The sequence below is a fragment of the Lissotriton helveticus genome, chromosome 5_1 (genome assembly GCF_964261635.1).
Source record: "Lissotriton helveticus chromosome 5_1, aLisHel1.1, whole genome shotgun sequence".
Taxonomy (NCBI): Eukaryota; Metazoa; Chordata; class Amphibia; order Caudata; family Salamandridae; genus Lissotriton; species Lissotriton helveticus.
The window spans coordinates 1,642,190,276-1,642,215,952 of record NC_136065.1 but is presented as its reverse complement, the minus strand read 5'-3'; the positions used below and the strand labels follow the sequence as shown (position 1 = coordinate 1,642,215,952).

The 25,677-nt window shown below is 42.0% G+C and overlaps 1 protein-coding gene across 1 annotated transcript in view; it reads left to right on the top strand.

Annotated features, from left to right (window-relative positions):
* The window catches only part of LOC144753749 (solute carrier family 22 member 7-like), a 131,170-nt gene that overhangs the window by 14,912 nt on the left and 90,581 nt on the right, over positions 1 to 25,677 (top strand). Inside the window, exons 2-4 of the mRNA XM_078641332.1 lie at positions 6,270 to 6,688; positions 15,825 to 15,928; positions 19,574 to 19,728. Coding sequence (XP_078497458.1) covers positions 6,287 to 6,688; positions 15,825 to 15,928; positions 19,574 to 19,728 — 661 coding nt within the window. The 5' untranslated portion in view covers positions 6,270 to 6,286. The remainder of the gene's footprint in view (positions 1 to 6,269; positions 6,689 to 15,824; positions 15,929 to 19,573; positions 19,729 to 25,677) is intronic.

Here is a 25,677-nt window from a genome sequence, read left to right as displayed (position 1 = left end):
TTAAATCCTTCCAAGAACTTAGCGAAGAATTTAGTATGCCCCGCACGCAGTTCTTTAGGTATTTACAGTTTCGCCATTCCCATTACACCCGCTCTGGAGGGATTAAACACCTTGCCCGAATTCAGCCCGATAGAGGCGAAGGTATTCATGGGGGACCTGGAGGAAAAGAAAATATCCCGTATATATCAAACATTGGTTACACACTGCTCTTCCAATCTACAGACACTACGGGACCACTGGGTGAGAGATGTAGGGGAGCTGGAGGAAGAGGATTGGCGAGAAGCCCTTGAGTCCCCTAGAGGAGCAGCTATCACCATGCGCCTGTTCCTGATACAGTTTAAGTACTTACACCGCGCTTACTATTCTAGGGAGAGATTGTGGAGGGCGGGCCTGATTGAGTCTCCGGCGTGTCTGAGATGTAGCCATGACACGGGCGATTTTCCATACAGTATGGGGCTGTGCTGGTCTAGTGGGATTTTGGACCGGGGTGTGGGACAGTCTGTCGGAGGAGCTGGGATGGTACCTGCCTCGTACCCCGAAATTAGGCCTACTTCATGTTCTTGAAGGGGTGGGGGGTAATATTTACAAGAGACACCTACTCCTACTGGGCCTTACGGTAGCAAAGAGGGATGTGGCTCAGGCATGGAAGGACCCCAGAGCTCCCAAAGTGGTTGTGTGGAAAAAAGGCCTTGATTTCTGCATGGGATTGGAGCGACCAATATTCGAAGCCAGAGGCTGTCCCAGGAAACATTATAAAATATAGAAAAGGTGGGCGGACTACAGGGGTCTGTGGCTGGAACCCCCGGCACCGATAAGAGATATGGAGGGGCGGGAGTGAAGGGAACATGGGGGCGATGTTGTACACACTGTCTTATATATGAATACTTTTTGCAGTACCGGAGAGATGCTGTGCAGGGGGTGGGGAGGGAGGGAGTGGGCCAGGGAGGTTGGGAACAGGGGGTGGGGGGTAAGAGGGCATGTTTTCCAAGGTTAACTGAATCGCTGACTATGATGTACTGTATTTGCTGCAGCTCCTCCGGGGAACGGAGTGCTGTGTCTTTTATGCGATTTATCAATAAGAAAGAGTTGTTTAAAAAAAAAAATTATTAAACTTAAAGAATAATAAATATACTATTCCCACTTCAGTATGTGCAACAGTAAAGAAAGTATTGGACACTAAAGGGATACATTTTACTAGTCCCATGCTAGACAGTGCAATAGTAGGGAAAGCCTTGGTCGCAGGAAAGATTAAATAAACTGTTCACACACCAGTTGGTGGAATAGTAGGGAAAGTGTTGGACTTAGGAGGGGTTGCATTTACTATTCCCACTCCAGTCTGTGCAACAGTAGGGAAAGCATTGTGCTAAGGAAGAGTAACATTTACCATTTCCACTCCAGTTAGTGCAACAGTAGAGTACGAGTTGGACTCAGGACGGTTTAAATTTACTGTTCCCACATCAGTCAATGCAACAATAGGGCAAGCATTGAATTCAGGAGGGGTAAAATGTACTATTCCCACTTCACCGTGTGAAGCAGTAGAGAAAGTGTTGGACCCAGGAGGGGTAAAATGTGTTCTTCCCTCTCCTCTGTGTGCTACAGTAGGGGTTAAATGTAGTATTCCCACTCTAGTAAGTGCAACAGTAGTGAAAGTGTTGGACACAGGAGGAGTTATATTTACTATTCCCACACCAGTCAGTGCAACAGTCGGGAAAGGAATGGACTCAGGAGGGATAGCATTCACTATTCCCACACCATTCACTGGTACAGTACAGAGAGAATAATTCAAACAAATAACATATTTTAACATCTCTATTGAATACTGAAAAATATAAAAATTCTAAATATAAAAATTAAAGGCTTCATTAGGATGCCGGGCGGACCGTCACCGACAGGTCGTCGGTGACAGTCTACCAGACATCCGGTGGATCAGTCGAACCACTGGATTGAGATACTGGCGGTCGGAGCGATTTGGGCGGGGGGAAAGACCGCCTCCTCGGATAGGCTCAGGGAGCTGGCTGGGGCGGCGGTTGTAGCCTAATCCCTACTATGGAGGTGGTGCCTTAGGGATTAGGATGTCCCTTTCCCTCAGCCTTTACATGGTGGTCCGACCCCCAGAACGCATGTGGTGCCCTCCAAACACTACAGGGTGCCTGTCATATGGTGCATAGATGTTTGTACACATGCATTTTACTATTGCAGCTTGTATTGCGGTGCGGCCCTTTTTGGGCGACAGCACAAGCCGCAATAGTAAACTGCAGGTTTCTGACCACCTTCACAGTGGTTGAAACGCAATATTGTGAGTAGAGCCGCCGACTACGTGTCGGGCGGTCTATCCCACAGTGATAGAGGTCACGCACCTGTCTGACCGTCATCGTAACGAGAGTCTAAATGTCTTAATTGTAACAACAATAAAAAATACTGGAACTATTTCAAATTTTCATAAAAATTAGCAATTAACACATATATTAGTATAATTACAATACCACACTATATTCCAACAAATGCTACAGTCAACAATTAAAATATAATAAAAATAAACACAGTATACCATAATTAACAGATGAAAAAATATTTTTAAATACATACTTTTTCATTATGATTGCTTAAATCATTTTCCCCATTTCTTCACAAACTAAACACACCTAAAATATAACAAATATGATACATTCACAACATACTTTATCAATACAAAAATTAATAACAAAGTAATAATTAATTATTTCTTAATTAACTTCCCACCCTGTAACCCCATAAACACAACAACCTACACCTAACATATAATTTCAAAAATATCTTGATTACAAAATTAACATAATTAATTATCAAGTAAGTATTTAATAATGGTTTAAATGTATTATTAATTAATTAGAATTATTTTACTTCCCACCCTGTACTCCTACAAACCCAACAACCCACACCTGACATATAACTTAAAGAAATCCTAAATACACAATTTACACAATTAATTATCAATTAAATATTTAATATTAATTTTAATGAATTATTAATTCATTGTAACTAATTTACTTCCCATCCTGTAGCCCTGTAAAGTCCACAACCTGCACCTAAAACATAACTCAAAAAAATAATTATCTACTTCAAATAATTATCAATTAAATAATTACAAATACATTATTAATTAATTACAATTTAGTTACTCCCCACCATGCAACCCTGCAAACCTCACACCTATCCTAAAACATAATTTAGAAAATAAATGAATTATAAACTTAACATAGTTAATTATCAATTAAATAATGAACAATAATTAAACATTTATATATTAATAGTAATTAAATTACTTTCCAATCCGTACCCCTACAAACCCGACAGCCCTCACCTAAATCATAACTTAAAAAACAAATGAATTACACAATTCACATAGACAATTATCAATTAAATAATTAATAATAATTAAAAAATGTATTATGAATTAATTATAATTAAATTTTTTCTTACCCTATATCCATACAAAACCCACAACCTGCTACACCCCTTAAAATTACAATAAACAATTACATGAAATTAAAAAACAAATACAAATGTACACACAATATTCAAACATTAACAATAATTACAGAAACAATTTATTACATATACAATTAAAACATATACTAAAATACATAGGCATTATTAAAAAATTATGTGAGCAACAATATTTTAGTAAACAATATTAACAACCTAACTTTTTTTAACATCGATATGAAAAACATAGATACTTTTGTAAAAGTTATTAACAACATAGATATTTTTGTAAATCATATTAACAACATAGATATGTTTTACATCAATATTACTCATCTTAGAAAATCGATATTCTTGTCCTGCATAACGATATTTGTGATCATGGTATTAAAAACACTATATTTTTGCATCTATATATTATTTTGATACTTTGTCCAAACACCATATTAGGATATCGGAGGTAATGTCCTTTGCACCCCTATTGGTGGAGTTCCAATCAATCAAACTCAAAATCAGGACCCCATTATCTCCTGGATGTTATGGCGGGACTGCTGAGTATGTGAGCTATGCGTAGTGACGGACCTCCTCGCCTAAACCTATCATTAGGAGAATGCTCTGTAAGAGCAGTATCTTTCATGATAGTGTTCAATCAGGAAGAGTCAATGGCGTATTTGTGGGGAAGAAATAAAGAAAATTTGATGTTTAGCTGTATCAGAGATGTAGGGATTTTTCAGTTTCTTAAAAAAGATTGTTGAAAATGTGGGGATTATAATCATGCGATTGAAGCACAACCTTACCATTGCTAAAGATGCTGATGTGGGCTTCACAGGCATTACTTCCAATTCTGTCAACTATGAGTGCCACAGTTCACATTAATGTTACCAAAAGTAAGAAAAGTTCCTAACTATAGCCAGGTCTAGGTCAATCTTTAGAAGAGAACCTTTCAAATGATGCCCGGGCAGTGACATAGAAGATCCTTTCAGCGGACAAAGAGAGAAGGAAAAATGTGGGAAGAACTTCCTGAGCAGCAGGCCAATGGAGTGAAGGAGCAAGATTGTTCTTGAACTAAGTGCGAGGCCAAGAGGAGAGGATGGGGACTGAGGGAGATGTATGCTCTATTCTAATTCTGTAGATCCCTCATCCTGGAGTTGCGATTCCCTTCTGTCTTGCCATGGCTAGGGTCTTCATACAGAACAAACCTTAAACTTCCAGCATGAGGGTTGGACTTCTTGGGGAAGGTGTACAGAGAGTAAGAAAGACAGAGAAGGGCTGGTGGCGGAGTGAGAGAGCTACAGAATGAGTAGCAGGGATAGAGGGAAACAAGGGTAGAGTGATAGAGGCATGAGGAGCAAATGGGAAATGCAGGCTGAAGACATGAGAAATATAAAAAGTGGGGAGAATGGAAGGAGAAGGCAGGCAGATGACGATGTGGGACAGAGTGGGAAAGAGGGAAAATGACATGGAAAGGATACAAAATAGGTATGGCATGGTATGGTTGGAGCTACCTTCATATGGTTTGGTGGGGGCTGCCTTCATATGGCATGATGGGGGCTGTATTCATATAGTATGGTGGGAGATTCCAGTGCTTCCCATGTATAATGACTGATACACAATCATGACTTACTTACCTGGGTCTAGTTTTTGAAAGTTGGAACATTTATGAAACATTAAGCATTGGTTACAGGGAGATCTGTAGTGTGAGGGAAGAGAGGGGTTGCTTTTTTAGCCATCAGCAAGGCAAAACCAGTGATAGATCTATAGCCCTCTATATTCTCTGAATATTCTCTTATTCTGTTATCACAAGCATTCTGGCTGACACGGATGTATGACGTTATAACGCATACTTTTACTCCGCAGACCATTACAACGCGACTTTTACACCGCATACCGTTACAACGCATAGCGCCTTGGGGCGCTGGATAGTGGTAAGTAGAATTTACTATTCTAACTCCAGTCCCCGTGGACCCTAGGGAAGGTGTTGGATAGTAAATTATACTTATTCCCTATCCTAGAGCGCCCCCCAGCGCAATGCGTTGTAATGGTATGCGGAGTAAAAGTCGCGTTGTAATGGTAGTGCGGAGTAAAAAATGCGTTGTAACAGGTGTATACCGGCTGACACCTAAGATATACCTAGCTAAAACCTAAAAGCCTTCCTATTTGTGTCTTTATTGACAATATGAGAATGTATAATGCCATTTAAGGTTGCCCTGTCTATGTAGTGTAACTAGGCAAATGGTTAAAGTGGCAAGTTAAGCTGGGTGCTAAATTCAAAGAAACATGTGAAATTCAAACAACTAAAATAAAAACAAAATTGGTACAACAAGCACATGGTATGCCAACGATGTTAGTGTCTGTAACTACCTAAGGCCACCCCTACTACCATGCAGTTTCCTCAACCTCTTATAGCCTCCATCTATTGGCAGCTCACCCGTGCCACTCTTCCCTCTGAAGCTTTTAGACATTCCCTCTGCAGTTCTCCTTCCAGTTCCCATTCCTACATAAAGACCTGTTAGCTGTTCACAACCATTGGTAATAGTTCATCCTACATGGTAATAGTTCAACATTCATCTCCTTGTGTCTGCAAAAAGTTCTACTGCCCAGTCTTTTCCTTCTCTGGCCAACTTCAATCCTCTTCCTTCTTGTATGTCTCTTTTCTGCTTGCGACTTTCACTCCTCTGTCCATCAAACACAATTTTTCCTTTGTGCTTGTGCTGAATAACTTTGAAATTTCCAGTTCTAATCCTCTGCTCATAGTGGATTGGTGGTTCCCGGAATATTCACCTCTCTTTTTCTCTGCCTTACAGTGAGGTTCCAGTCCAGGATGAAGCTTGAGGAACTTCTATTAGATGCTGGAGGCTTTGGAAGGTTCCAGATCCTTATTTTGCTCCTCTTGGTCATTCACCGGGCCACACTGTCTATGCACTTCTTGCTGCACAACTTCATATCAGTGGTGCCTCCCCACCGGTGTACGCTCCAAAACAAGGATGTGTTTGGGAACCTCACGGAGGAGGAAATGCTTCTCATCAGCATCCCCAGGGAGCCTGATGGGACCTTCAGCTCCTGCAAGATGTACAGAGAGCCCCAGTGGGATCTGCTGGAGAACTACACCTTGGGACCTCCCTACAGCACCACCTGGGGATCCTCCAACGCCTCCGCACTGCAGGCGTGCCAGCATGGATGGGACTACGACCACTCTCAGTTCATGTCCACAATAGCCACTGAGGTAAGAGCTGATTAGATGCCTCATGTTGTAGGCTGGATGTTAAAGCAGCCATCTTGTGCAATGTGTAACTGTACTATGGTATAGTTCTGATATCAGTAAAAATAACTAATTGAAAAATAAATAAATTATAATAAATAATAAAGAGTCCTCATTGCCTAAGATCAAGTGCTCCAAGGGATAAAAGACACAGCCAATGAGTGAGACTGTACTTCAAGTAGTGAGTATAGCATCCATTGAGTGACAGTATGCTCTCATGAGTGAAAGTTGTGTTGAATGAGTGAGTCAGTTGCCCCATGACATAGATTTACAATCAAAGCATGAGAATCTGCAACTAGGAATGAAATGCAGACAGGATAAGTGTGACTGCAGTGCATGGAAGGAACGTCACAATGAGTGAAAGTATTCTGCATGGAGCGAGCCTCACGGCCAATGACTGAGACTTTGAATCCAGGAGTTACTCTTTCATCCAATTAATGAGACAGCCCTCCTTGGACAGGTGCTCACAACCAAAGCAAGAGAATGTGTTCCAAGCAATGAGCTCAAACCCAAAGTATAAGACTGTCTTCCAACGAGGATTACTGACAACTGATGAGCTAGTCTGTGAGTCAAGGAGTGATCCTAAATCAATAAGCTCCAAAGAGTAAGATCAAAGCTATAGACAGAGAGGGGTTGATAAAGTTTGAGAGTCACACACCACTAATGAGATGTGGACTTTGAGATTAAGAGGTGTGTCCTTGGGCCAAAAGAAGCTATGTCTGTCCCATCTATGGGCATAAATGGGGACAGAGGTTCTTTCTCTTGGCCCATGGAGAAGAGGCTGCCAATTTCAGTGTAGCCACCAAAAATGTAAGCAATGCAAGGGACTTACACTGTCGGCCTTCCCAGGAGTGCAGCATTCCTCTTGGTTTTCGGTGCAGGGAGGGGCGCATTTCAATTTTCTTTTCTCTGGAGTGTAAGGTTTTCTGATTGTTTGTGTGTATGCATGTATTTGGTCTTTCTATTGCTTTAGCCTTGCCAAAAGGCAGCAAATCGCTGTACAGTGACAAAGACAAGCATACATTTAATGAGTGATAGGAGAGGTTTTTAGTATGTGGACTGTTACTGAATTGTGATGTAGTGTTCTTTAAGGAGGTGAGGCTTCAACTCTTTCATAAATTGGAGCAGAGTTTGGGCAGTCAGTACAGAGATGTTGTTCTAAATTCTGGATGATAGAAAGAAAATGGCCTGCTTTATAATTTATTTTTTATTTTTCACTTCTTACCACTTTGGTGTCTTGGTTCCTCTGGGTCATCAGAGTGATGGTGTTTTCCAGGCACCACTTTCTCGGCCCTGGCAAAATAGACAATAACATTTGGTTAATTTCAGACAAGTTCTTTCTCACTTTGGACCTGAAATTAGCTTTGCAACAAATATGCAAAATCAAATTGGTGAAATGAATTGTTTCTTACAGTATCTTCTTAGTTCAGTACAGTGTAGTTCCTGTACTATTTCCTCCACTTTTAGTACTGTTTTTTTCAGTTATGGTTGTACCTGTTCTTTTCCTACACCTCTTTCCATCAGTCCTTCTGTAAATCCTGGAAATCTTTTGCTTTCCCCTTGGACCTCAAGCCTGGAGATCATCATCTTATCTTCTGGAGGTTTCTTGTGGCTGGACCTGTTTTCTCCAGTCTGACATTGCATCCTGAGTACCCTCCTCCCCATCTCATGCATAGTTGTGCAGCAAATCTGCTACTGGAAGGCATTGCCCTTACCTCGGACAAGCCAGACAGTAGAAAGATGTGTTGTCATGTACAGCTGCTGACACTGTGCGTCCAATGGCAATTGTTCATAAGATGTGTGCTGTAAGGGACATTTGGTTTTAAGTAAATTTGCTACCCATTAAATGTTACTATTCAATAAGAGAGTGGTACTAGCTAATACTTTGGAAGTGTGCTCTAGAAGCCAAAAGATTCTTGTTTATTAGGTAGTTCTCTGGAGGAATGATTTAGTGGTTAATATTCTGCTCCTGCCCCCTCCTAATTACTACTCTGGAGGTGCATGCTGTTAGTAAAACCTCAAAGGAGTGTATCATTAGTTAATACTCTGGAGATGTGCAGTAGCATTTAACACATCAGAGGACTGTGCTAGAAGGTAATACACTAGAGTTCTATACTAGTAACATTGGGCCCGATTCACAGAATGAACTTAACACTCAATCCTAAACTTACTACTATTTTGGTGTTCACGGAATGGACTTACTACTTTTGGTATTCACAGAATGCACTTACTACTTTTAGTATTCACAAAAGTTAGGATTTTGTCTTAAGTTTGTCTTCAGACAAACTTAAGACAGACTTAAGACAGACTTAAGACAGACTTAAGACAAAATACTAACTTCTGTGAATACCAAAAGTAGTTAGTTCATTCTGTGAATGGCAAAAGTAGTAAGTGCATTCTGTGAATACCAAAATAGTAGTAAGTTTAGGATTGAGTCTTAAGTTCATTCTGTGAATCGGGCCCTTTGACAGTAGAAGAGTATGCTACCAGGTGTTATTCCAACGGAGTGCACAAGGGGGCAATACTCAGGAGATGTAATACTTTGTATGCATGAACCAGTAGATATTACTGTGGAACAGTGTGTTAGTAGTTACTACTTTGTGTAGTAAAAACTAAAGGTTTCTTTTTCACTCACCAGCTCACCAGTTCACAGACCAACATGAAGCTCCCTGCCTGCTTCCAGAATACTGACTCCATTATCTTGAGCGAGGTGACATTGTAGACACACAGTAACCCAGGCTATATATCTCGTCTCCATGCTCTCCCTTGCGGTAAAAGATATGAACATAAACCCAACTGGTAATATTTAGAGACAGTTACGTCGGTATGCAACAGCATTACATGAACAAAAATAAGGAGACTCACAATAACTTTAGAAAGGTGCTTAAAGCATCATGTATTCAAAAGACAGTTGTAGCAGCACTGTACAAGAAAACAAACCCAAATTGGACTTGGTGCATGGTATGTGAATGTGACATACGGGTAGCGATGCAAGTGACAATTTCAAACAGCTGGGATGGCGCGTGAGGTGAAATTTGTGCAAATATATACAGTGAATCAAAAAGAAAGAGGTGGCTCATATAACAATGCAGTACATTTTCTGTATTAGGTATACAATTCAGTTGAGCCAGCAATGTAGAAGCGCCATTTAATGAGCTGAGGAGTCGACGACGTTTCGATCCTATTAGATCAGGATCATCTTCAGGACGGATTTGTGTAGATGAAGCAGTGCTTCGTTATTGGAGATGGAGCCCTGGACCGGTGGACGGCCGTATCGTCTGCGGGTTGTGCGGGCTCTTCTAGATTTAAAGCGAGGCACGAGGATATGGGATGGCGATGTCATCTGTGGGTAATCCAGCTACGTGGAGCGTGCCCTGTGGGCTGAATGAAGCAGCGATCTGGGGTGATCCTCGCCAACGATGTGTGCGGGATGCCGGGTCGGAATGAAGCCAAAAAACTCTCTTTCGGTAAGGCGTACACACAGGAGAAAAGATTAAGGGGCACATGCATCAATATAGACAATAGCGATTCTTTAATTGCAATTATTAAGGAATCGCAATTAAAGAATCACTATTGCCTATGCGTGTAGGAATTGTATAACATTTTGCGATTCCTACAAATTCCTTAATTGCGTCTCGCAAATTACGACTCACAATTAAGGAATTGATTCCCATTCATTCCTATGGGCCCAGAGGCCCATCGGAATGAATGGGAATTGCAAGCGCAATTTGTGAGTACCCAATAGGTACTTACAAATTATGCATGCAATTTTAAGGGTGCAAGGGTTCCAAACGGATACCCTGTTGCACCCCTAAAATGACAATTTAACCACATGTTGCGCGCACAATGCCCCAAGGGCATGTGTGTGTGTGTGACATGTGACTTTTCAAAGAAATCCAAAATTAACAGCAACTTTAGATTGATGGCAATTTGCGATTCATATTAGCGAAATTGCTAATTTGTTTTGTTTAATGCATTGTATTTAGGGAATCACAATCTGCGATTCCTTAAATGGACTCGCAATTTAAGTCATCACAAATTTAGCAATTCCTTAAATAGCGATATTTGCCTTTGGGATGATGCATCCCAAATGCAAAAATACCGGTCGCAAAGGGGCAAATTCTGTGAATCTGCCCGTTTGCGGCCGGTTTTATCCCGCCTGATCTTTAGTGACTTTTTTCTTTTAAATACAGTTGGTGCTTATGTATTTCTTCTTTCAAAATTGCAATATTACGTTCAGTCGCCTCTGGTAGGTTTAAATCATTAATTTCTTTTTCACAAATGGAAATGTCCAATAATAGTTTGTTTCATTTTAAATCAGCATACCAATGGATGAATTGAACAATCAATGTTCCCACTCTTTTAAGTGACCCCTCTCCAAGTCCTCAGAAGATGGAAAAATAAGTATACGTAACCCCCTTGGTACTTGTTCCTTCTCGATATATTTGCGCAGGACTGTTGCGTCCCACCACCTAGAGAGCTCTTGTTTCTTTATTCTCTCTAATCTTATAAATTCTTGTCTCAACCCCTCCTTCGCTATTTACCGGGTGTTATTTGGTACCCGTGTTGAGTTTGAATTAAATAAATCATCAATGAGGGCATCCCTATTGTCATCAAAGGTAGCCATAGTTCCAATGTGGCCTCATATTTCTATCCAATCAAATATCAAACAGTAATGTATCACCTATAGTAGTTCTTTAGGGGTATTTACAGACTGAAAACGTAGGAAAGAATGATGGTCCACATCCTTCCCTTCTGTTGTCATTATTCTCTTTATTGATGGATGTACTGGATGTGAATCAGGATCTTTGTGTTGGTAGAGGACAAAGACATCTCATTAATTCGATGAATCAGACATTTCCGGTGAGGTTATGTTGGCTTTAGATCCTAACCGTGAACATCACGCCCTAAGACATCCTCCCACCAATATGGCACTGAGTATTGTCAGCAGTAGCTGCGGATACCTTGGGTACCTTAAGAGGAGGGGACCCTTTTCTGGCCATAAATACAATTTCCACTGTATTTTGGATGGTTCTAAGGGTATAAAACCTTGTTGTACAGCAGCTGGGTGTGCCTCCCCTTGTGAGGGAGGTTCTATATGCTTCCTCTCTGTGGTAGCTTTTGCCTCCATTTTAAAGTATTTTATAGAAACAGGGGCCCCTCACAATGAGAATAGGGCAGGACATCAATATAGAGATACCATGAGATCCACATAGGTTTGTCCAAATGCACAGAAATCTTTTTCATATGCTTATTTTTTTTAAATAAACAAAATGTAAGTGGGAAAACATATACCATAAAAAGTCATTAAAAAGGAAGAAAGGAAGAGCTCAGGCAATGTAGTGGGACCAGGCCACTTCTATCCAGCTTTCAATTTCCATACATGTTAAAAAAAAAGATGTGATCTGTGCTGCTTCTTGGTGCTTTTTTCATGCACTGGCACAGAAAATGACAGTATAGTAATAAATAAATAATGTTTTTAAACATGAGCAGAGAAACAGTCTATCACATAATGGGGGTAGCTACCTATACTGTGGATGAAATCCAAGCCAGTTCCCCTACAATAAATAAATGCTGTTTAGAATACATTCATTCATGCGTTGTCCCCTAAGGGCCACTGCTGCTTGTGAATCATGTTTTATAAAGCGGGAACTTGGCCCAAGGGTATTGGAGCGCTTTACATGAGCACCAGTTGCATTAAACAAAGACACGTTCATTTTCTGTGGGCACGAGGAGATTGACTATTTTGCCCAGAGGCATCATTTGTTGAAAATACACCGCTTGCCAACATTTTTCACTGACCTTTCTTAGGTCTTAACACTGACTCTCGACTCACTCAGTCTTACTGGCAGGGGAAGGAGAATTGCACATGCAAAAAGCAGTTTGAGTTCAGCTATTTATAGTCCAAGTCTTTCAAATAGGACCAGCCACCGGGAAACATCCTTTACAACGCAACTTTTACCACACAGTGCTTTTACGACGCAACTTTTACAACGCAAACCATTACAACGCATTGCGCGGGGGGGCGCTCTAGGATAGGGAATAGATTTAATGTACTATCCAACACCTTCCCTACTATCCACGGGGACTGGAGTTGGAATAGTAAATTAAACAATTCACTATCCAGCGCCCCAAAGGACTATGCGTTGTAAAGGCATGCGTTGTAAAAACCGCGTTGTAAAGGCATGCGTGATAAAAGCATGCATTGTAATGTCATACATCCCCAGCCAGCCCTAGGTTGACTGTTCTGGATGCCCTCAAATGACAGTGTGATGGTGGCGTCTCACCCAGAGCCATCAGGTTGAATACTGACTCACTGGACCTGACATCCCAACGCAGAGGGCTGCGGTCAGGACACTGTCACAGAACAGAAGGTACTCGATTAGTAAATGCAAGTCAGTGATTATTGTGAAGTCCTTTCTGAAGCTTTTGCATGGTCCAAATTAAGTGTACAAAGTGTATGCAGACCAGAATTCGAAGCTGGGTCCTCTGTTACAAAGTTGGCAGTTCTAGTCATAACAGCAGTGGCGGTCGCCATAAACAAAGGGTGGTGGGGTGGGTGAAGGAAAAGCATGAGGGGTCGCTCGGGGGAGGATTAAAAATGCTATATACATATATATATATATATTTTTTTCCAACTGACCTTTAGCTGCCAGCCACCTTGTGCGTCGCGTCTCGTCGCACCACCTCTCCTCTTCCTGCTTGATCCCAGCATCCCCTGGGACAGAATCTGAGTCCAATCCCCATGCTGTAGAGCACTGCACCGATTGGCCTGAGGGGACTAGAAAGAACCTCCGCTTAAGCCAAGGAGTCTGTGGCGTATCTCCACCCCGGCTGCTCAATGCAGCTGGGCTGTAGAAAACCTAAGTTTGCATGTGTGTTTTGGTCGGCTTGAGATGGCAGGCTGGTGGTCTCATTGGCGCTGGCTGGGGACCCTACGGGCACTGTGGATTTGGTGGGTTGTTTGAGTGAGGTTAGGAGCTGGATGACCCTGTCTTGTCTCAAACTTAATGGGGACAAGACAGAGGTCATGCTGTTGGGCCATTCGGCGCCAACTGCAATCGACCAGATCTGGCCAACCTGCTTGGGCACTCCCCCAGTCCCCAAGGATGCCATCAAGAGCTTGGGCGTCTGGTTGGATAAGTCCCTGACGTTTGATCATCAGGCTGCTGTACTATCTGCCACCTGTTTTGGCCTCATTAGAATGTTGCGGAAGATTCTTCCTTTGCTACCTTTTGAGGCAAGACAAATTGTGGTTCAGGGACTTATCCTTTCCAGGCTGGATTTTGGAAATGCGCTGTACCTTGGGGCCCCAGATTTTACATTAAAAAAGCTGCAGGTGATTCAAAACTGTGCTGCCAGGACTCTGCTTCAAGTCCCCCGCAGGATCTCTGTGAAATCTGGACTTGCAAGACTGCACTGGCTCCCGGTGAAAGACAAGATTAGTTTTAAATCCCTTTGTGTCGCCCACCAGTCTTTCTGGGAAACTGGCCCAGTGATTAGTCGCCCCCTAATCACCCCTTACCTTCCTTGCAGACAGTTACGATCAACCAACGCTTTACGTGCTGTTGTGCCAAAGGTAAATAGGTCCAGATCAGGAGGTCGCTCCTTTTCCCTGAATGCGGCCAGGCTTTGGAACAGTCTACCGTTTCAACTAAGGTCCAATTCGAATCTCACTTCTTTTAGGAAACAGTTGAAAACTTTTTTGTTTAATAATTAGTTGTTTTCGTTCTGCTCATTATTCTCAGTTGACAGCCGCGGTCGGCACTCAGCGCTAGGATGCCTCCGGGCAGCTATGTGCGCTTTACAAGACTCATTTTCATTTCATTTCAAACACACATGAGCACTCAGGTAGTGGAGTACACGTAGCACTACTCCTCCCACCTCCAATGCCTCGGCCCCGTCACTCCCTACAGCTCTGGCTCAGAGCGGGCAAATCCAAAATAAAATGATTCAAGAACATTGTTTTATCTTACATTTGATGCCTCTGGAACAGGCAGTGGGAAGACGCTCCTTTGCCATTGCGAAGAAGCCGCCGCTGCTGTATAACCGCACATCCTCTCTGTAAAATTTTTGCTGCCTCTGAAAACTAACAGAGCTAACAGCAGTTGTGGAAGCCACAACCTCTGTGATCTGCAGCACATCAAACATGCCCGTGGCAGAACAGCTGCTCTTCCACCGGGCTTACAATGGGGTTGCCTGTGCTCCCCGCACTTTGTCAAGAAAGTGGCAGTTTGTTTGTGCGGCTCATGTGTTATGTTTAAGTATGAGGCTGACACATGGTCTCTTGGTGACATGCGTGCTTTGCAAGTTCTTAATGTTATTTTTTTGTAAAGATTGCATTGTGACCCAATGATTACACTTCATCCGGCCCAAAACGGAGAGTACGGCCCAAGCCGGAGAGTACGGTCTGAGCCAAAGAGTACGAACTGGGTGCGGAGAGTACATCCCGGGTGCGGAGATTCCGTCCGACTGAGGATGTAAAGATACGACTCGTAAATGATCTCTGTGAATACCAAAAGTCATAAAGTTAGACGTTTGTCTCAGATTACCTTTGTGAATCGGCCCCTGTATATTTTGATGGAGGAATAATTATAGTGATCGACAGCAATATAGTTACAAGGTCTGTCTATATGTGTGTGACGTTCGGATTGGGAATCCCAAATACCAAACTCCTGTAGACACTCGGCTCTTTAGGCTGTGAATTGAGCAAGTATTAGAATCCAGACGTAGGCTCATAAGCATTAGTTGTATTGTAGGAACTAAAGAATCCCACTGTCCTCAAGGATCAGGTTCGGACTGAGAAGAGTGCGGTAGAATACCACTAAGCAGATATCACTGTCAAAAGCAAGAGTGCTTGTCAATCTAAAGAATAGTCCTTGTGATTGGCTTTGTATATGAAGTGTGGTACGAGGGATCCCCTGCTTTGGTGTGTGAGACTCTGAACTGTCTGCCCATAGATAAGCTATCCAAAGGGCTGCTCTTCTTCCTGAAGACATGGCAAGGATGCTATAGTGACCTAATGTATATGTAACAGTTTCAGAGAGAATCAACTGGAGAAGAGACCTCCAGCTCTAACATAAGCTCCTTTCTCTTTCAGTGGGACCTTGTGTGTGAGCGAAAATGGCTCACGCAAGCCTCAGCCACCTTTTTCTTCATCGGGGTCACAGTCGGAGCGGTTTTGATTGGTTACCTTTCTGATAGGTATAGTATCATGTATCCATTCTTTTCATATTGTGTTTGCATGTTTCTCCGTGTGGTAGAACTCTCGCTGATACTAACTGTATTCTGTCTTCACTGCAATATGGGGTAGGCGAGGCTGTGACTGCTCAAGGTATTCCTGTCTGTTTTAGGTGGTTTAGAGGCATGCAGAAAGCAAGTTTCTGTGGCTGATGTAGTAGCTGCTTACCTTAAAGCATGCTAATGATATTGCTCTTGTACTCAATTGATTAGTCACACTCCATGAGTCTTGGGGAGATACAAGGTTGGATGAACCCTCACATTTTTGGCAGCTTGAAACAAAACACATTCAAGGTCTGGTGTGAGGTAAGTTAGGCAAGTCCAAGAAATAGAGAAGTTTTCCTACTCACTTATATTAGAACATTGGAATGTTGGGAGCTCCATTGAATGTTTGGAAACATGTGGATGGAGCTCTTATGAAATGATAAAGAATTTTCAGGAAATTAGTGCCCATGCGCCATTTCCCAAAGAGGCGGAAGAAAATCATCTCCTGCTCATTTCCTGGTTATTCCATTTCTTGCAAAGGTGCAGTATCCTAAATGGATGTAGATCAGTTTATTAGCAGTGGTGCAGGTGTAATTACAATGGTATTTGATATTGCAGCCACTTCATTTGTTGCAGATGTTGCTTGCTCTACATCTGGCTCAGTACTCAAAGATGGCAGTAAAGCTAGAACCTCAGAAGTCCCTGGAATGGCACCAATGATTTCAGCTTGAGTCATTTCTTCTCGCTGTAACACCAGAATAAGAAGAGGACACACCGGTCTAATATGGAGACACATTGGAGGCAATAGCCACAGGCTGCTGAACCAAATCGGCCAGTGGTCTATTTAAATTTCACTCAAATTCTTCTTCTTCCCAATATAATACAAAGCATACATGAACAACTCAGTCCATGACAACCATTGGATACTTTCATGTGAGTGACTGCATTTTGACATTATACATATATACATCCACATAAAAATGTCCTACTCCCAGACCCTTCCTAAAAAAAAGTTAAAAGTGTAAGGCACCTATGTTTATCAGTGATAGTGCCTATATGTCATAGGTATAATCAGCTCTTTGCTGTGGAGAAGTGTGGCTTAATGGTTAGAGCAGGCAGACCTCGATGCAGAGCTCTGGCCAGGGACCAGGGTTCGATTCCCGCCTCGGTGGGTCTCGGGCTCGTTAATTCCCCTGACCGGATATTCTCGCCTCAGTGCCTATTCTGATCATGGGCCCCATGCTGCAACTCTGGGCAATAGCTTGCTTAGTCTCCCCAACGGCCCCCACAACGTGAGGGATGCCTGGTCTGTACCATGGGGGTGCCCAGGAGTGGACACTTCACAGGGAAAGCCAGGAAGGGTTCCCTTGCGGTATTCGTACAAGCGCCGGGAAACCCACTGCGGGTAGCTGTGTGCTATACAAGTACAAAAACATTTCCATTTCCATAACAAGCAAGACATTTCTTGAAGATTGCAATTTTAACTCATCATCATAAACCAACTTTAGACAAATGTGTTCATCCTATAGAAGACAAGCATAAATCATTAGAGTATATACAAATTTAATATAAGTAACATGTAAGTAACATTTCAAACAATCTCATATGGCCCTAGGGTGCCACCTAGTAACAAACTGGAGTACTGCTGGTTAGTAAAAATTTTCAGGCAATTGCATCTGACTCAAGAATGCATACATTTATGTACATGAATGAAAAAAGAGATTTCAAAATATTTGTATCCACTGGTTCACATTGAAGTTTAATAACAAACAAAGCAGAAGGACAATGAGTTTACTAAAAGCAGCAGTAATTTACTGACATATGAATAGAGGATCTTTTTGGAATATACACTTGAAGGCTCTTGAATGTGTCAACGTATGCTAGTACCTTTTTATATCGAAGTGCCATCCAAAATGCATTGTAATTAAGAGATTTATGAAAGGTTGCAATGCTGATCGACTAATCATCGCAAAGCAACTCTGTTAAATGTATTTGTTCTATAGAACACAAGCACAAATCATTAGAGTAACTGTATGCTGCCTGTATGAACACTTTAGGTTAGAGCCACACCCTGAGACGTTCCAAGTAATTACATCTGGCGACGAGAGGGAAGCCTAATAATAAATTGTGATATTATAGCAATGCAATGAAGTCCGTTAGAGTTCCAGGGTCCTGAAGGCTGTGGCTTGCAATTGTGTGTTTAATTTGGGGCATAGATGTTCACATACTTTTTGAAAAAGGATTGTAGGCGGACAACACCCAACTTTACATCAAGATCTCCTCCATCGAAGAGATAAAGACAATAAATTTAGCTCTCGAAAAGACGGTCCAATGGCTATCGACCAACTTCCTCAAGCTAAACTTACAATAAACAGAATTTCTTTTAATCTCCCCCCCTAATATAACCACAGTGACAAAGGAGTGGATCAAAATGATCACTGCTCTGAACTGCACGCTGACTCTGGTGAACTCCACCTTATCAGTGGGTATCACACTGGATAAGAACCTTAACATGCAAAGTCATATCAACCTGTTGGCTAAAAACACCCGCTTCCACCTCAGCTATCTCAGAAAAATGAAGCCATTCGTTGAGAAATCAGACCCCAAAACTGCAGTTCCATCCTTATCTCGAGGCTGGAATATGGATGCACAACCCTCTCAAGGCTTCCCAAAATCTCAACCGTCCCTCTAAAAGCCTGTCTCAATGCCGCAGCAAGACTCATAACAGGATCTAGGCTATATGACCACACTTCACCACACCTGAAGGCACTCAACTGGCTACCCTATGAAGCTCGAATCCACCTAACAATAGCTTGCATCACTCACAAGGCGGTACACCGCAACACCCCCATGTACCTAGCCCAAAAACGTACCTTACAGAGAGGAAACAGACACTCTAGGAGCACAGACAATCTACTTCCGAAACCTTCACATTTCAACAAGACTAAAACCTCCAACAGAGCATTTTCTGGAGCAACGCCAAGAATATGGAACTCGCTTACGCCATACATCAGAAAAATCTCCTCTATGCTTCTCTTCAAAAAGGAAGCACAATTATTCTTGATGAGCAAATTCCTACCTTAAATTTGCACATTTACGACCCCAGCTATACAACCTCCTAAATTCCTCTACTCTTGAGTCACTGAGACTGCGAAGCGAAGACCAACACAAACTCAATCTTGTTTTTTTATTGTTTCAGAACAATTACCACTACTGCTATTCACCCGGACCCTTGTCCAATATGCTGCTACTTTTATGCTATAATTTTGTATGCGATGTTTTTCACTTATATGTTTTACACCTTGCTCTTTATGTAAAACGCTCTGAAATCCTACTTTGGGTCTGGTTCGCACTGTAGAAAACTCTAAAAATAAAATAAAAATAAAATGATTGTGTTTAGCACCTCAAATTCTCTCAAGCACAGAATGAATCCATGGTTATATTCAAACTTCATACTCACTCTTACCGTACTGTATTGATTGATTGTATATTTGACTAGGTGCATTGCTTCTTATTTCCTAATGTATGTTTCTCAGAGCCTGTGACTTGAGGATGCATGTCCATCTGTGCCAGCAGAGTGTAAGTAGTTTAAGACAGCCATGCTTTTCATGTGTTTCCTCATAGGTATGGCCGGCGGACAATGCTCCTGGTGTGCTGTGTGTGCTCAGTGGTGTTCGCGATGACCGCTGCAGTAGCTCTCAATTATCCCATGTTTGTGGTCTTCCGGTCTCTTTCTGGTGTGACACTTTCTGGATTTCCCATGCTTACAACGGCATTAGGTGAGGAAAGTGGTTAGTTGGAGGAGATTGTTTTTTACCAACAATAAATTGGACCAAATGTAGGTCCCATCACCCAAAATAAAGTGTCCCACATTTGTGGATCAGAATCTTTTGCAAGCCATTGATTTCTTAGTGCTGGGGTTCATTTATGAAGATTTATGTGATAAATGGCAAGGTTTGCTTTCTACAGCTCCTCTACTTTCTCTATTATCCCTACTCATTCCTTCACCTGCCCTCATATCAACCCCTCACCATACTAAGCTTCCCTCCCTCCTTTCCATCTTCTCTGCTCTTGTCATTCTCACTTTTTACTTTGCCACCTTCCTTTCCCCTCTTCTATCCAGTTTTCCTTTCTTTTCTCTCCTCTCTACTAGTCCTACCTGTACTCTTTTTCCTCTCACATGTAAACAAGTGCACCTTGTGCACCACCACTTCTCTCAACCCCTCTTGCTGTCGCGTGTCCTGTAAGATGCTGTTAGCTGAAGAGCCAGGACTGGTTGACAGTGTCACATGACAAGGACCAACCTGGCAATAGTATACAAAGTAAAATACAATCAATTTGTGATATTTTGCTATCCCCCACCACCAGACGTTCATACATTGCATTTAGGTGTATTTTGTTTTTTTTGTGTTTTTTATTATTCTGGAATGGAAAGTGGAAATTGCTCATGCTTACTTCTCCCATTGACCATCCCTTGCCTGGTTCCCCTCTGCTCACTCTTCAAAAGTTGCACTAACATTGCTTGCTGACTTGTGCATATCCTGCTCTAACTGGACTCTAGACTTTGACTGACCTGCCCTTCAGAACCATTAAGCAGGCAAGTGGTAGAAAGGATGGAGATACCACTGTGAGTCCCACTGCTGATGGGCAAACATCAGCACTTTGTAACCCAAATGTTGGCAACGATTGATTGGTTGACAGCTCTATCTCCAACATATTTTGGTCAACATGAACACAGTTGTTCAGTCAGCATTTAACAGTGACAACAATGCTAAATCAAATAGGTGCTACTCTGTCAGAGGGGTGAAGGCCATCGCCGACCATTCTGATGCTGGCTGATAGGCCAAACATCAAACCCCTAAGGACCACGAAGGGCTGTGTAAACCTTTAGAAGATGATGCAATTAATATCTAAGGTTAATAAAACTTATTAAGAAGCATCAACATTCAATTTATTTTGTGATACAAACTGTCTTATACATACATACTCAGTTTTATTTGAAGCAACACTGAAAACTGGTGTAAACCTCTAACTATTGTTTCTCAATAGTGAAAGCTGAGCATGGTCAACTGACATATGCTGCATAATATCTCTTTGCATAGTAAGGTTAAAATCAATTGTTTTCTGGTTGTATCAGTCGCTCAGTGTGCATGTTTGGAGGGCACCTTCTCTAATGCAGGAATTTTGAGGAGCATTTTCTCTTTGCCTTAATAATTTCAAAGAGAAATGCTACAATCAAATAAAAATGTGCAGTTCATAGTACTGATAGAGCGCGCGGGTCACCCGACCAATAATTTCGCCACTTCCGGCTTCGGGCCCATATATTTCAAATCACCATATACATTGATCGGATGACCTCACGGTCTGCTATCAGGTATTTGTGAGTCCCTTTCGTTATTCCTCAGAGTACCCGACTTACCATCCACCGACACGGGTACCTATGACCACAATGGATCAGGGAGCTAGCTGTAAAAGGAAAGGCAGCAAAATACAAACCCCACAAATAACATTCAATACTCTTTGTAAAATGACCACGGACAACTGGAAGTTTTAAAGTCTTTATCTAATTTAGTAAAATTCAGAAATCATCAAATTCACAGTAATTAAGCAATCGATAATCAGAATAACAGAAAGTACATAGCTGAATAGCAAATAAGTCAGAGCAACCATTTATAAACTAATGGAACCAGGACACGTTTAAAATGAAGGATCAGGAATTGGAACGTTTAAGATGAATCACTAAAGATGGGATAGGCTTTGATTAGGACTAGTATTCTAGAATTATCTCAAAAATATGAGACAGGAGTTCGGGACATTTATATAACTATAGGAGAGTCTATGGAGAGAGACACGCTATGCTTTAAGGCAAAAGTTCTTTAGACAGTTTAAGTAAGGAGGTTCTACACCATATCAGGAAATGACAAACTGCAATGCAAAATATAATTTCTAACAGATAGGGTAACATAGGAACACGTTATGAAACAAATGCAAATGACTTTATGATTCAATGGTTGCGGGAGAAAGCATGGAAAATTAATTCACGTGCAAAGGTATGTCTTTATTGAAGCAAAAGACAGAAAAATAGAAAGGTGCAGTTTCAGGAGATTCAGAGCAATATTTACCTAGACTGGTGTGAAAACCAAACCCTGGCCACGGGTCAGTTAAGGACAGGAAACACTCAAGGAAGGATACCCCTCAATGGACAGCAGGTGCAGAATGGACACCCAGGACAGGACAGGAAGACCAGATTAGGATCAGGACAGGACCCTCAGGACAGGACCCTCAGGACAGGACCCTCAGGACAGGACCCTCAGGACAGGACCGGCACCCGCAGTTCGGAAGCAACGCCTGCGCTCCACCCTCTCTGCAGCTATCGATCAGGACCCCGATTGGGTCAGCGAATTCCCCAGCAAAGTGCTTCGCCAGCACTTAAGGTTCGGTAAAACCTTCAGAGTCTATGGTCAAATTTCGGACAGAGAGCTCCGCAGCGCTCTGTATCTTCAGTCACCTATTGAGTGCGTTGGGTCAGTGACAGGTCAGCTAAACCAGACAAGTCGGACAATTTCCCTAGGTGAACCCAGGGTAGATATACTGTTTTGGGACGGTGTACCACCCCCCAATGTTGCAAAGTGTCAGAATCCCTCAATTTGGATTGGTCCTAAGGTAGGATTTGGGTAACACACCAATCAGAATAGACTATTTGGAGGCCTACTTTGCATCTCTGGGTACCGCCTAGCGAGATTGGGGTTCCCATGAGAAAGCCGCACAGAATACAATGAGAAGAACACATTTCGATACAATAGAACATAATCATGATGCTTCTGCTGGGTGAAGGTGCTCTTTCCCAGGGTGGCTCTGGCATCAACCTTCTTTGGCCTGAGTTCAATGCCATGGCAACTTCTAGATTCTGCGCAGAAATACCCTCCAAGATGGACTCCCCAGCCCAGCACCCCTCCGAGTCGAGGATACATGAAAAGTAAGCGAAAACAAATTAAAACATAGAAGTGACGGTATGAAAAACACATCATTGGTTTTGTACTTCAAACTTATCATTATAAAAATATACTATGCAGTTTAAATGTTAGCAACATATACACACTCACAAGAGCATCACCACGTTATTCACGAAAGCTGTGTATTACGCATGCGCACCCTTTCCCACCAAACTTATAACTACGTCAGGTCACGTGAGTGTGACTGACGCATGCGCAGAAGCCATTTACCAAGCGGCGGCCATGTTTAGGAACACGGATTAGTTGTATTAGAAATACACATACGCAAGCTTCCTCTACTTCGTTCGAATATAAAAATAAAAGATTAGTAAGACGTACAAATTTTATTAATTGATTACACACGGGCGAGGTTCATGACTCGAGCAAGTCGCAATGCGAAGCTTGCTCTATCAATCCCCTCTTTGATGATATTTACTATCATCACAAAAATAATGGAACCAGATGCCAACTTCTTCACACTTTATACAGCTCTATCTCTTCCAGCAAGCGATCCAGCTTTTCTTTCTCATTTTTGATAGGGTGAGAATTTTTCACCTTTTTGTATATCTGATTATTCATTTCCTCTAATTCAAGCTCATCCACACTTCGTTTCACTCCTCTGGCATTCACTTGATGCTTTCTGGTGTGCTTACGGCATTTGCAACAGACAAATATGAAAAATAGGATAAGACCTATAATTCCAATTGGCATCAGTACCTTAAACAATAAGCTTTTACCTAAACTAGCAAACCAATGACCTACATTTGAGAGACCATCTACCAGTCTCTTCCAGGCACTGTCAACCTCGAGTGGTTTGAGTTCTCTTTCCAAATTAGTAATGTTTTTCACATATCTTTTGAGCTGCACACTTTTGTCCGGAATATAAGTGCAACAATGTTGCGCCTTCAACATCCGGCAGACTCCGCCCTCTTTTGCTAATAAGGTGTCAAGAGCAAGTCTGTTCTGCAAAACCATTGATCTGATCGCAACCATTTCGGTATTGACCAGCAGAAATCCATGAGCTGTGTCAGTAGACAACATATCCACTATAGTGGACAATTTGCAAATTCTGTGAGTGTTCAGAACCACTCCCACTCCAGGTATCAGTGCACTGAAAATACTACCCATTATTTCACCTACGCTTTCTCTTTTACTACGCACTAAGCCATTAGTATTTTCACTGCTTCCAGCAACTTCATTCACATGGTATATTTTCGGGAAGACAATGCCAAAGTAGCAGCTTCCATACCAGTGATCCGGCAATTTGAAATAAGCCTTGTCTCCACATATATAATAAATTCCAGGAAACACAGGCTCTGACCCATTTTTGAAACCCCATCCTCCAATTACCTTGTAATTATGTTCACATTCACTGGAACCAATGAAAATGTTATTATAATAGCTAGTCTTCTCGCGGTGAAGACATAGCTTTCCCTTCCTTTCAAAATCCAGCAACAGAGCAGGTCCCGCCCCACCCTTTGAGGTGCCTTCCATGTCCTCAGCCCATTTTGGCGTTTTCTGTTTTTCGTCATCTGCCTTTCTTTTTATTTTTATTCTCCTCTTCTCTGCCATGTTCAGGAAAATCTTTTCCTGCTCACGCAAAGAGCAGGTCAAGTTATCTCTGTGTGCGTCACCTATGTCTATATTACCTATAGTCAGGAAGTATTCGCCCATATAGCGAGTAACGTCACTTTTGGTATGTACAGGATTCAGGTTCCCACGTATAGGAAGTTCAGAAAAGATCACGTCATTGTTAGAGTAATAGTACTGTAACGGTCCTCTTTTGTAAAATAAGCTTGCTAAAATGCTACAGGATATTCCATATGTCAGTGGCAGGTGATGGTATGTCACGCCTTCAGCTACAGAGGTAGGTAGCTTCATGCAGACATAGCAATCCTCAATTTCCATAGTCTCTACATAGTGTATTAACAAGTTTGCGAAAACATTTAAATGTGTCTTGTTTCTAACTCCGTGGTAATGTAGTCCTTCCTCATCTGATGCTTCTAAGTCTCGTTTTGTCTGTCTGAGTGCTTTTTCACGTCTTTCTACACTTCGTGTTGTCAGTTCTTCAGTGTCGGTAATCTGAGTAGGGTCAATATTAGTATTTTTGCTCACCGCAAAAGGAATGAAAACTGTTAGTCCTATCCAAACTAATATCACTATCATTACACTACATACACATACCTTGCAGCATGTTTTGCAACATCTGCGACTAGGTCTACCACTCACGTTTGAATCAGACATTTTGGCTCAGAAGAAGTTTCTCGACCCCTCTTTGTCTCTTTGCACCAGTAGCTTACTTTGTGCAAATTCACGGTGGCTCGTCTTCTTCTTCGGCAGAGTACTCAGCGACTGGTTCTCCGTCGCTTTCGTCAGTTATATCAAGAGCCTCAAATTCTTCCAAAACGAGCGTCCATTCAGGAGACTTGTACTTTTTGTTTTGTCTTTTTATTCGATCGCTCCTTCTTTTGGAAGTGTCTTCTGGTTGTTCTGCTATGCGAGAACTTCTCCTTTCTTCTGCACGTTTTTCTTCTACCGTTTTTATCCTCAGTCTCAATTTCTTTATGAATCCAGGCTCAATGTGCTTTCTTTTCTTAAGCCTTTTAGTTGGTACTGGGATTTCGTTTTCTTTTATTGCCCTTTTATTTTCATTTGCTTGTTGCAATTCTGCTTCCTTTTCTTCCCTTCCTATCTGACTAGTTCCAGGGCTCGTATCTATTTCTTCTGCCTGGTTAC